Raw genomic sequence first — 12753 nt, forward strand, 5'->3', positions numbered from 1 at the left:
AGGCTCAAGGAGCCTCCTGGGGAGGTAGCAGCAACCACACTTTTTTGTCTTTGTAGAAATTGTTCTTTATCCCCAGTGAAAGCTCTCACACACTCAAATATGATGAATGTTAAATGGCTGGGGAAAATGACGCCTCCTGATGAATAACACAGTGAGCATAATTTTTTTTTCTGAAAGCCTTGGGAAGTCTTGTTCACAGGTGGTGGATAAATATTTTAATGCCTGTTTGCCATTTGGCAGGCTTTACATACGCAACAATTGCTATAATCATTGCAAATGAGCTGGAGATTCAAATGGTTTTCTCAGCACTGGGGTTTGAAGCTGCATCTTCAGAAGTAAATCCAGCATTAATATGCCTACCACACTTTTGTAAACAGAACTGCTCAACACACCAGCATGGTGACAATTCTCCTAGTCCAACTTTAGTCAGAACTGTGGGATGAGGGTGGTGTGATTTATATCTGTCTGGCTTCAGTGTCAGCAGGATTTTCCCCCCTCCTAGCATGACTATTCTGAGCAGACACAGTGTTATAAAAACTGTGGATTATATCTAATATCTTAGGAGATAGTTTCTTTGGGGGAAGTGGAGAGATAGCAAATGAGCTAAAGAAATTGGTTCCTAAAGAACAGGCACTTTCTCCAAAATGTAATTCCCATGCATGCAAAAGAAAACTAGACATGGAAAAAATACACCCAATTCCCAAATAATAGGGACTAAACAATATGTAACTGGCTTGCTAAAGATGAAATTTTGTTTTACATGGGTTCTGGATGCTGCTATACAAAGCACTGTGGTTTTATCCTGAGGTTCAAAAGCCTTTCTTTTAAATTTCATGTTCAAAGAAGCCTGGGGTTTTTCTCCTGGAGACAGCATATTGTGCATTATCTATTTGAATTCTGGGTTTATATAAAATTAATAAAGCAATTGACAAAGAATTGTATTCTAATACCTATTTTTTTTATGTAGAAAAGTGCTGTACATCTTGACAATTTTTTACAAAGGACTTCCTGAGAGAAAATACTTTCCAGAAAAAAAATTCAATCATATTAATTGCTTCCTTAAGAAATGAGAAATCAGGGCCCAGATGTAGCTCAGGGGTAAGGCATTTGCCTTGCAGGTGCGAGGGCCTGGGTTGGGTCCCCAGTGCCTTGAGAGAAAGAAACAAAGAGAGAAGGGGGGGACATGGGATGAAAGAAAGGAAAGGGAAAGGGAAAGGGAAAGGGGAAGAGAAAGAAAGAAAGAAAGAAAGAAAGAAAGAAAGAAAGAAAGAAAGAAAGAAAGAAAGAAAGAAAGAAAGAGAAAGAAAGGAGAAAGAAGAGAGAGAAAGAAGAAAGAAAGAGAAAGAAAGAAAGAGAAGAAGAGACAGACAAGAATTACTAAAATTTGTGTTAAGCAACTATATGAGGGGGAAGTTAAAAACATCATATCAAAAATGCATAAACATTGACTATGGCTTTCTAAACTTGAAACTAAAGAATAACCTGTGAGGAGTAAATCATGTCATTCTCACGCAGTGCAATACTATGCTGAACCGTGCTCCACAGAACGTTCAGTGTTGTAAGTGTTCCCTATCTGCATCACCACAATAACTGTTATCCACACGGAGCTGCTGGACACTGGAAAGGACACTAGGGCACCTGAGGGCATCAAAGTGAACTCTAATTTCACTCACTTTTAATAGCTGTAAATAGCCACACACGAGGCTCTGTGGCTGCCACACAAGCTACTGCAGTTCTATGACTGCATGCTGTGTCATCAACCGAATGCAACAGAAGTTAGACACAAAGCAACATATCTACTGCATGTTTCATTTCTGTGCAAAACTAATGTCTGCTTACGGTGGGGAACATAGAGGGCCTTTCGGAAACAAAGGAATGGCAAGGGGACACCATGGGGCTTCTGGGATGCTGGCAATGCTCTGTTTCTTGGGCTGGGTACAGGTGACCAAGATGTGCTTGAGGGGTGACGTTCATCATGCTGCATGCCGTGACACGCACACTTTTGAGTGTTGTATTATATGCCAAAAAGAAATTCACTGCTGGGCATGGCCACTCAAGACTGTAATTCTAGTGACTTGGGAGCCTGCAGCAGCAGAAACATTAGTTCAAGTCCAGCCTTGGTAATTGAGCAAGACTCAAAATAAAAAATAAAAAGGGGCTGGGGATGTAGTTCAGTGTGAAGGTCTTTGCTCTAATTCCCAGCACGAAACTATTGTAATAACAATGATGGTGATAACCCTATGAGAGTCACCGGGAGTGGAGGGGAGGATGCATAACTACCTCAGAAGAACCATTCAGAGACCCAGCTGCTTGCTCGGCCTTGCCCGTCATCCGCAGTGGAGGCCCTCGCTGCTTTCTCAAAAGCCCCGAACAGGAGTGAAGCCAGGCACTGTCCTCAGCCTCCCCACAGCCAGGTGCGCCCAAATCACCTTCTGCTCCTTGAGCTGCTGCTCCAGCTGCTGCAGCTCCTCCTTGCTCTTCTGCACATTCTGCTGCAGAGCCTTGATCTCTGTCTGCCTCGTGTCCATGTCCATCTGGATTTGCTTGAGCTCCTTCTCCAGTTTCTCCTTCTTCCGAGACTCCCTGGAAGCCTCATTCTGGTGATGCTGGATTTCCTGTTGGAACTTTGGGGCAGGGCGCACATGGGACAGGAAGGAGAGAGATGGCTGTCACCTGGGTGGTCCCACCCTCTCTCAGGCCTGTCACTGCCAGGCAGTCACTGTGGCATTTGCCGTGGGACAGTCATCCTGAGCCCAAGCCTTTCGGGAATTTTCCATATTGTTTTTCAGGACCTTGTTCCCCGATGTCACCCCTGATGGCCAGCAACAGATGAGCAGAGGATGGTATCAAGTCAACCACAGAGTTCTGGGGTTGAACACAGAAAGAATCCATCCGTTCCTGCATGGACATGGACTAAACAAAATGTAGCCAGCTGCCCTAAACCTCAGTGGTGTTCGACACACTCCCACGGACGCTAAACAACACTGCGGTTTCCTGGTTTCCGCTGAAAAGCCTTCTTTCTGCTTATGCTCAAGTCTCCCACCTTTTTCTCCTAGACTGCACACACGTTTTCCCATTAGACTCTGGCTTCATGCTCCAGAGGACTCAGCTGAATGGCTTCCTACAGAGGAGAAGGCCAAGGGCACCCCTTCCACCACGCCCAACGCAGGACCCTCGGCCTTCACCGGGACACCAGCTTAGGGCCGGACTGTGAGCAGCAAGTCCTCACCTCAGTGCCCCTCAGAGCCCAGAGAAAGGACAGCTCAGGAAAAACTGCTTCTGGGAGAGCACACCCGGGAAGCAAGCAGAGGATGCTTGGTTTGGCACGAGAGAGGAGCGGAGCCAGTGGGAAGGGGACAGGAGGACAGGACGTCCTGCGAGGCAGCTTCCTCCCCGAGGCTGCCCTCAGAGCCCACCTGACTGATGGCCTGCTCTGCCTCCTCCTTGGCGCGCTCCGTCCCCTGCTGCTGCTCGGTGGTCTGAGCTAAGGACTCCCGTAATTTCACCACCTCCGACAGGAGCTGATCTCGCTCCTTAGTCACTTCTTCTTTGAACTTCAGTAAATCTCGGATGCTAAAAAGCAAGAATTCGGGAGTCAGGCTAAATAGTCATCTGCTCAGGGGCCCCTTCTCTCTCGTCCCCTGGACGGTCCTCCCAGGAAAGTCTACAGGCCGCGGTGGGACTGGACTCTCCAGCCCTGTGGGGAGCATGGGGAGCTGCTGGGAGACATTCACTGATCCCGAGCGCCAAGAATAGTAACTACAGTGCAATTGACCCCTTTTTAATCTTTAAGAAAACACAGCATCTATTCATGGAAAGCCAGGGCCCTGGCACTGAGCTACATCTCCAGCCTTTTCTGTTTTTCCGGACATGTTCTCATGAAGTTGCTAAATTGCCCAGACTGGTCTTGAACTTGCAGTCCTCTTGCCTTAGCCTCCCGAGTGCTGGGATTATAGCCATGTACCACCATGCCTGGCTTTATGTTGTGGATTCTAAAGGCATTTTTATGGAAACCCAGAAAATCAGGAAACAGATTATTTCTGAGGAATTTAGACTGGAAAACCTGGGAGAAATGATACTTCCCACACCTCTGTATTATTTGGAACTGTTACAATAATACTATATTGCTGTTGTCAAGTCTTGTAATTAACCCTAAAGAGATGTCAATTTAGGAAATTATTCATTTAATATATCCACTGGAGGCTATGATTACAGCTATAAAGTCTAAAATAAAATGTAAACATAAGCAAATAATATGCATTGCCAATTTTCTTTCCATTCACTCGAAGAGATTTGTTTTTCCCAAAAGGATGCGGACTAGACAAAATGTTCCCTAGAACAAAACTTAGAAGACCACTCATGATGCTGGATTTTGCAGAGCCTGTGATTACATTTATTGATTTGAACAGGAAACCAGTCACCTCCCCATTTCAAAAACCATCCCCTCTGATCTGGCACGACTTTCTGCAGACTTAGCGCTTTGTGAGTGGCAGCTGTGTCTGCTACAACCTCTGCAGCAGGGCGGATCTGGAGCCAGGCAGCTCTGAGCAGAGGGAAACCTGCCCTGCAGAGACCCTTGCAGCTGACAGCCATCGAACACCTGCTCGCAACACTGCAGTGTAGCAGTGCTTATTTACCAACATCTGGAACACAGCACAAATGTTTAATAAGGAGCCTTCCAATCCATACCCAGCGCTTCTTCTCTGGAAAAACAGCCTCTATACCAAGTTACTATGAGTCGAGACACCTGAGCACATTGTTTATGATAAAACTCTGAGCTGGACAGTGTGTTCAGTTCTCCTCCCCGCTCTCTTCTGATTCTCACTAAAACTCCCCCATGGGAGCCAGTTCCCATGCTTTTCTCTCCCATAAGTGCTCTGAACGTGCTAGAGCAGGACGGTGCCCGTAACTGCAGGACTCACATCTTCGGGTTGGTTTTCTTATTCCTTCCCCCTCCACCTACACCTGGACTATCTACCAAACTTGGGCCAATGGATTAAGCAACCAAGAGTCAGGCGGGGGATTTAGCTCAGTGGTTCCGCCACCTGCTTTGCAAGCTCAAGGTCCCGAGTTCGGGCCCCGGTACCAAAAGAAAAGAAACCAAGAGAGCAACATTAGATTTGGTTATGGATGCCTGGGGAGGTGTATGCCCATTCCCGATTCACTGCTTAATGTTATGCTTTGCATGACCAGTGTGGTGCCAGACTCTTACAGGGATATAAACGAATCTTCTGCCCAGAAGTGCACAGCCTAATGGGTAGAGAAGCTCAGTAACAGATAATTCCAATGCAATGTAGTCTACGCCATACTGGAGGTAGATGCTGGGTCCTACGGAAACGGAGAATGCTGTGACTCACTCTACCTCTTTGTTGGGGTCTGAAGGCAGAGAGGAGGCTAGAACAGAGACGGCTGATGGACACAAAGTGAAGACAGCATCTGACATGGATCTTAAGGGATGAATAGGAGTTTTTGACAGGGAGAAGGGAAGAAAGGTATTCTGAGCATAGAACGTAGTGTGTGGGAAGGCATGAGGGCAGGAGCAATATGGTGTGGCTGGACAGAAGGCTAGAGAAGCTACCAAGGCAGACTTATGACAGACTTAAAACGGTGTGCTCGAGATTCCCGGCTTTCTCCTTTGGGGATAGGCAGCTACAGGGAGTGTTTCCGCTGTGGACAGGTTGCGTGGTGCTTCAGAAGCACGGGTCTCAAAGCGATAAAGAGGGAGATGTCTTCCTGCAGGGACGACCAGTTGGAAGGGTTCTGCCCACCCCAGCGTGGCTCGGCAGTAGCTCCAGCCCCAGGAGAGAGAGAGGAAAGGTCAGAATCAGCATGGACGAGGCAAGGCTTTCGGGGACGAAGGAGCGGCAGGGGAAGAACAACCCTGACCTCTGGCCTGGAACCTGAGCAAGTGAGAAGGAGCCCTAAGAGGTTAATCATGCTGGGGAGGAGGAGGAGGAGGAGGAACAGAGGCAGCCGGACCCGTTCTCCTCAGGTCTGCAGGAAATAAACCTACGTCTTTACTGTCTTGGTAACTGGAGTGCTGATTCTTAAAGAACCAGAAGTTTAAAGTAAGCACAAATTGGAAGCTCTTTGGTGTGGAGAAAGTGAGTATTAGAAAGAAAAGTCACAGCAGAAAATAATGTCTGGGAATGGAGAGGTTTGCACTTCAGAGAGCTGTTGGAGGAGACGCGTGCCAGCCCCGGGGCTGCCGCTCCAACCTTCCCTGGGGGAGGCTCAGAAACACCACGAAGACTTCGACCTACTTGCTGTCCTGGTTCAGTGACAGTCCAGACCCTTGCTCCACTAGTTTGGTCAAGTTTACTATTTCCTCTTTCAGGGCAAGAATCGTCTCCTTGGCCTTCTGCTCCTTATCATAGGCCGAGTCCACCATCTTCCAGGCCTTTTCAATTTCCTAAATGGGCCACAGGACACCAGTGAGAAAAGCCAAGCTGGGTTTCAGGTGCAAGATAAACAGCAAACAGAAGAAGACCATGGTGACCGTGCAGCGGTCATGTATGCAGAAAAATATTCCATATTATACATCATACACTATGCATGAGTCTGTACTGACTTTTTGAATTGTTCAACATGAGCCAGCCAACAGTGAATAGCCCAGTTAAAGGAAGGGAACTTTTGGCAAGGAGTATTTTTCCTTCCATAGGTAAATGTGGCTACAAGGTCCTACAAGGGCTACTCTACCTAGGGGGGGTTATTTCTTACAAAGAAGTTGATAAATTTGCAAAATTATAAATGAAAGCTTAGCAGGATATAGCAGCACATGCCTGCAATCTCAGCAACTGGAAGAATGAGGCAGGAGGAGGATTATAAGTTTGAGGTCAGCCTGAACTACATAGTGAGACCCTGTAAAAGAAAGAAAGAAAGAAAGAAAGAAAGAAAGAAAGAAAGAAAGAAAGAAAGAAAGAAAGAAAGAAAAGAAAGAGAGATAAAGAAAGAGAGAGAAGGAAAGAGAAAAAGAGAAGGAAAGAAAGCTTATGTTTTCCAAAAAAAGGCTTTATCACATAAGGAGTGATCATAGATCCAAGCCCTAAACTGACAGATTGAATAGAGTCTCTTGATACATTTGCAAATAAAAATGTACTTTGTCCTCAGATCCCAAGTGAGCCCTGGCTGGTGAGTAAGCTTCCGGACACAACATAGCGAGGCTGCTCTTTGTTGGTTTGAAACTGTGCACAGCAACCTTGGCAGTTCCCATTTTCAGAAGCCGAAACCCACGCCTGCTCATCAAGTGATTGCAGGGAAAAACAAAATCCACAGCAGGGAATGGAAACAACAACTCATGCAGCGCTGGAGCCCTTACTGCTACGAAATGCAATGTGGACTATTCCCATAAATATTTAGAAGTAAACTAAGCCATTTGAGTAAAGGAACGAAGCAAAGTGAGTGTCAGTAACACCCTTGATGTCGTCCTGCCGTTAACTGTGTTGCAAAATTTTGTCAAGTGGAATGTGGATCCTTTACACTGATAAGAACCTGCAAGATTTAGTTGGAAATGTTCCACTTTTATGTTGGTGAGGAATAAGAAAGAAATGTTGACAAGAGCATTTAATTTAATAAATTCATGCTCACTATTACATTAGACAAAGAACTTACTGCTGAGTAACCACAGCCCATAATCTAGTGACTCAAAATAAAATGTCAGTGGATGTGTTCTTATGCAGCCACCACATGTACTATTATTGGTAAAACAAAAGAAGAATATTTAAATGAAAATACGATCAGATAGTTCGGTCCAAAGAAACTTTACCAATTAGATTTTAATCAATGCTAACTTCTCATTTTTAAATTTAAAATGAAAGTGTTTTTTCCATCATAAAATGAATTTAAGCTTTCTCATATTGGTTTTTAAGCATTGAGAAGAAAAAGTGACAATAGAGAAAAATTACACTGATGCACTGAGTAGTTTCTAAGAAAACAGATAAAACTATATTGTGTATGGATCTTGAAGCTAATTTGAATTGGGTAGCATCTAGTTACATGGTATTAAGGGAATTACCTAAAATGTTTATAAATTAGTTCTCGTGACTAGGGTTTTAATTATAAATTAACATCTCAAACTTTTATCACCTTAGGAACAGCAGGGAATGTGCAACATATTTAAGGAGGAAAAATATAATGTGAAATAAAGTCATGCATACTTCCTCAATATTCCCCAGATAGAATCTCTGGTTCTTTTGTTTTGAGGAATTAAAATGATCAAGGGAGAAACACAGTCAGGAGTGGTTGAAAATGAAAATTACTCTCTGGGAATTCTCCAAGTAATACCTTCTGAAGCAGGAGAAAAAGTAGAAATAGAAAAATATTTTTAATAAGCTCTCATATGTGTAATTGCTCATCTTGCCCCAAACACGACATATTGCATTTACTTATCACTAAATCTTCTTGCTCTCCCATTACTTCCCAGAAACAAAGCCAGTAAGATTCTCTATTATTTTCTGGATGGTGAAATTCACCCAGGCTAACTATTTTCTTCGAGAATGAATAGTATTCCACGGGCTTAATGAATATATAAATCATGTAAAATCTTACCTAATCACTAGTTTACTTCCTGCCTAGAGCTGCAAATGGAAGGGAAGAGTGATGCTTTAAATATGAGCCCATCCAGTGCTGGTCACTGACCTTCTTCAGGGATGCGATGGTGGTCTGATCATCCTGAGACAGCTTCAGGGCAGTGGCGACCTTCACAGAATTCACCACGATCTCCGCATTCAGCTCTCTGCATTTGGCCATCAAACGCTTTTCATTGTCGTAAGACTTTTTCATAATGGCATGAAGCTTCTCATATTCGATTCTAAATCTTTCCAGACTTTTGTCACCTGAAAGTTCACTGAGAACCTCTTGAAAATCTTTTTCAATTTCTTCAAATGCAGTTTCTTCCAGCACTAGCTTTTGAACCTTTTCCTGTATAAAAGAGCAGGGATGGGAATCTGCATCCCAACAGTTACCCCATTATTGCCAAGGAATTACTGCTATTATCCCTGAATGAAAGACCTTGATGCAAGCAAAATAAAGCCCCTGGCAAGCAGAAAAATTGAGATGCATGTTTGGAAGTCTCTTTTTTCATTTTCATTTCCAGATATTCATATTGGAGTAAGTTGGGTTCTAATTTAAAATAACCTAATGTTGTAACAGACACACACACACACCACGAAGGTGACGTAGAGTGATGCAGGTGTGATCTAAGGAAGGCTAAGATCTGTCATCCGCTAGCAGAAAGCAGAAAGAGGCGAGGTAGGATTACTCTGGTCTCAAAGGGAGCACGACCCAGCCAACATTTTGATTTAGACTTTAGAACTGTGAGACTAATAATAATAATAATAAATAATAATAACCAGCTATCTTAAGCCACCCAGTTTTTGGTACTTTGTTATGTCTGCTCTAGCAGATGAATATATCCACTTCTTATAGGGAATAGCACAAGAAGCAGAATAATTTTTAAAGGTATTTATTCATTCATTCCACAAAGTGATTTCTCCTCTTCCCCATGGATGCCAGTGATTGAAATGAAGGCCTCACACATGCTGGGCCAGCACCCTACCTGAGCTACATCCCCAGTCCCAGTTAGCAGATATTTGTTGAACATTTGCACTAGGTTAAGCTCTGCAGTGAAGCCTATAGGAGATATCCAGGTAAGGAACAGTGACCCATCCACAGGAGTTTATATTTTCTAGCTGATGGAGTATGTTAAGCAGATAATGGAAGTACAGAATTGGGTCCCTGTCATAAAATGGATACCGAGTTCTGTAAGAGCCTGGTAGAAGAAAGATTTATACCTAGAGGCAAGAATAAAGCAAATGTCATAAAGGAAGTGGCATCTGAGCAGGCCTAGAAGGAAGAAAGGAATTTTCACCCATGGATATAGATGAAAGGGCTTTCTTGCAGATAACAAATTTTAAGCAATAGCTCAGGGCCAAGCAATATCCAAGTTGGCTAAAATGAAAGAGGTAACAAGGAGAAGGAAAGAGAAGACCATTAGAGTATGAGAGCCAGCCTGGAGACGCCGAATGGCATTCTAAGGAGTATGAGTTGTATTATAACAAAGGCCACAGAGAGCCAAAGCAGGACTTTTGAGTAAAGAATTGATAAGGTTTACAAGGCCTTACTTACACTTGCAACATTATGCTTTGGTGTTCTACCCTAAAGGACTTAGCATTAACACTCTACAGATAATCAAAGAAACCAACTGAGACAATCTCTAGTCTCAATAGTAGAGTAAAACTCCAATTCACCCTTAAGATTTTGGAGAAGTAGTGGGCCAGGGATGTAGCTCAGTGGCGCTGTGCCTGCCTAGCAAGCCCAAGGTCCTGAGTTTGATCCCTGGTCCAAAAAAATAAAAAATATTTCGGGTAAGTAGCCAAGTTTAGCTTCTGTTTTCACAAGTCTGTTTTGCCCAATATGAATAAAGTCTACGTATTTGTAGTTTTCAAATCCATTTATACTATTAACTAAATATCTAAAGATGACACGTAAGCAAAATGTAATCTTTGGCGATTAAAATAGATGTAGAATCATAAGCACACCTATAACATTGTGTATAGCAACTTTAGCACTAATTTTAGACTCAAGAGATATTTCCTCCCCGAATAAAGTAGATTATTGCAAAGAGTACAATGCAGTAGCAATTGTGCAAAGGAGGAAAAATCATAGTAAAAAAATATGATGTTGCCACTGCTCCGTGCTTCCCCTTGTTGATGTTAAACAAGGGCACACACAAAAGTTTATCACAATGATGTTCTCAGTTATGGCAATAATGTCTGACTTATTTGCAGCCCATGTTTTCTCTGCACACCTGGCACCTAGCACTTAGGGTTGGAAAAATATCAGAGAAAGAAAACTTTTATGAACAAAAGATTTTCTCATATTGTCCTTTAAGAAGTATACTCTTGGGCTGGGGATTTAGCTCAGTGGTTCCGGTGCCTGCCTCCTAAGCGCAAGGACCCGAGTTCTATCCCCGATATCAAACACAAAGAAGTATACTCTTAAAAGAAAAGCAAAAACAATATCTTAGTTGCAGCTGAAAGCTGCTGGCATCTACAGTCTTAGGTACACAATGGTAAATATTTCGGAAACACAGTATCAATGCGAGCTACCTACCCTTCATTCTTCTCCTAGCCTGACTGTTGCTAACGGGCCAGGTACTGTTCTAGGTTCACAGAAAGGAGGAAAGGGGAAATGAAAAGACAGCCACACTCTGAAAGCAGAGTAGGAATAAAGGAATTGTGAGAGCAGAAGCTAAGAAAAGTTAGTTATAGTCAAGTGAGAAGAGAAATCACAGAAAGTAAGAAATAAGAGGAGACAATAAAAGAAAGGCTACTGAGAAAGAATTAGCTCGTAGTATTGGTATCTGGGGGTTAGTCATAGAGAACGAGGAATAATGAAATAAACCCAGATAACCGGTCAGGGAGAAGAAGAGGAAACACTCAAAAGCAAATAATGGAAAATGTGAAGGAGACCTAGAAGCACCAAGAGGAGGAAATTCGAGGCAGAGAGAGATGGGTGAGGCTGGGTAATGAGGACAAGCGGTGTGGTCACAGCAGCACAGATGTCAGGAGATGAGCGTGGCCAGCCAGAGAAGAGGAAGCGGGACCGAGGATAAGGAAGCGCAGCGCGGGGACCACAGGAAGTGGGGTCTACAACGGGACACTGTACTCAGAGGAGGTGGAATGACCAGAGGAGGCAGCTGGTGTAGAGGAGACCCAGGAAGCAAAGTGGGTGGGCCAAGAGGGTGCTAGGAGAAGCAGGCTCCAGGGCTGGCCTCAGGGGCATGACGCCTACACCCTGCTCCCGGGCTCCAGGCTCAGAGGAGCCCCAGCCCTGATTAATGCACTGCTGTCCCGGCTTCAAAGCCCTAATGATTTCTGAATAAGAAGCTTTGTGTTTTCATTTTGCACCGGGCCTGGAAAATCTTGTAGCTGACACTGGCTGGAATCTCTCCTGGTAAGGGTGAAGCGAGGGAGGACTCTGAGGAGGTAATGAAGAATTGGGCAGGGCCATGTCGATGGGGACTGTAAATGGCAAGGGAAGTCAGGGCGTCGAGGCTGTTGAAGTTAGAGATGGGAGGGCTAACGGGCAGGCAGGGGTCACCGGAATACTGCAGAAGTGCCCCCCCCATCTGTGACGCTAAAGATGGGGTGGACCACAACAAGGGGGGAGAGGCCTGAGGCTACGAGGTGGAGGTGACAGGGATGAGTCTCAACCCAGAGGGACAAGGAGGAGAGGTCCGGCAAGAGGCGACAGGGGGGCGCTGACTCCTGACCTCAGCCATCCTGATGCTGCCTGGGGACGGCCTCAAAGGCTGCTGTGTAGATCGCAGAAACTGGGCGAGAGTCTGGGGAAGGGGCCGTGCAGAAACTCAGGGCCCAGCGCGTCCTCCCGTCACCTGGCAACGGCCACGCCCCCTGGGGCACCGGCCGCGTTCGAAAGGGGAGGGGCCACCCCCTGGTTGGTGTCCTCAGAGAAATATGCAAATAACGGGGCGGAACTCCTGAAAGGCTGGGAGGGTCCCCAGATGTCAGCAGAAGTTAGAGAGGTGGAAGAGAAGGGCTTTGTCTGCACTTCAGACAGAGTTGAAGTAATTAAATTCCTTCATAAAATGTGTAAGACCCCTCCCTGGCTTTATTTTTCCTTTTCATATCCATCGCTATTCCCAACTTTCATCCTCGGTCCCATAGACATTCATTCATTCATGCTACTGTGCTTGGCTACATATTATTGAAAAATGTACATAGCATGTTT

General features: G+C 44.7%; 1 protein-coding gene across 2 annotated transcripts in view; it reads right to left on the reverse strand.

The window, feature by feature from the left end:
* The window catches only part of Cfap58 (cilia and flagella associated protein 58), a 94377-nt gene extending 81966 nt beyond the window's left edge, over nucleotides 1-12411 (reverse strand). For both annotated transcript variants that reach the window (XM_021245600.2, XM_021245599.2), the window contains exons 1-5: nucleotides 12275-12411; nucleotides 8638-8919; nucleotides 6264-6412; nucleotides 3417-3573; nucleotides 2430-2624 (exon numbers count right to left, since the gene is read on the reverse strand). In XM_021245600.2, coding sequence (XP_021101259.1) covers nucleotides 2430-2624; nucleotides 3417-3573; nucleotides 6264-6412; nucleotides 8638-8919; nucleotides 12275-12283 — 792 coding nt within the window. In that variant the 5' untranslated portion in view covers nucleotides 12284-12411. The remainder of the gene's footprint in view (nucleotides 1-2429; nucleotides 2625-3416; nucleotides 3574-6263; nucleotides 6413-8637; nucleotides 8920-12274) is intronic.
* Nucleotides 12412-12753: the final 342 nt, after the last annotated feature.

Source organism: Heterocephalus glaber, unplaced genomic scaffold, assembly GCF_053883595.1.
Source record: "Heterocephalus glaber isolate CG9 unplaced genomic scaffold, H.glaber_assembly_v1.0 deba00001498, whole genome shotgun sequence".
In the NCBI taxonomy this organism is placed as follows: Eukaryota; Metazoa; Chordata; class Mammalia; order Rodentia; family Bathyergidae; genus Heterocephalus; species Heterocephalus glaber.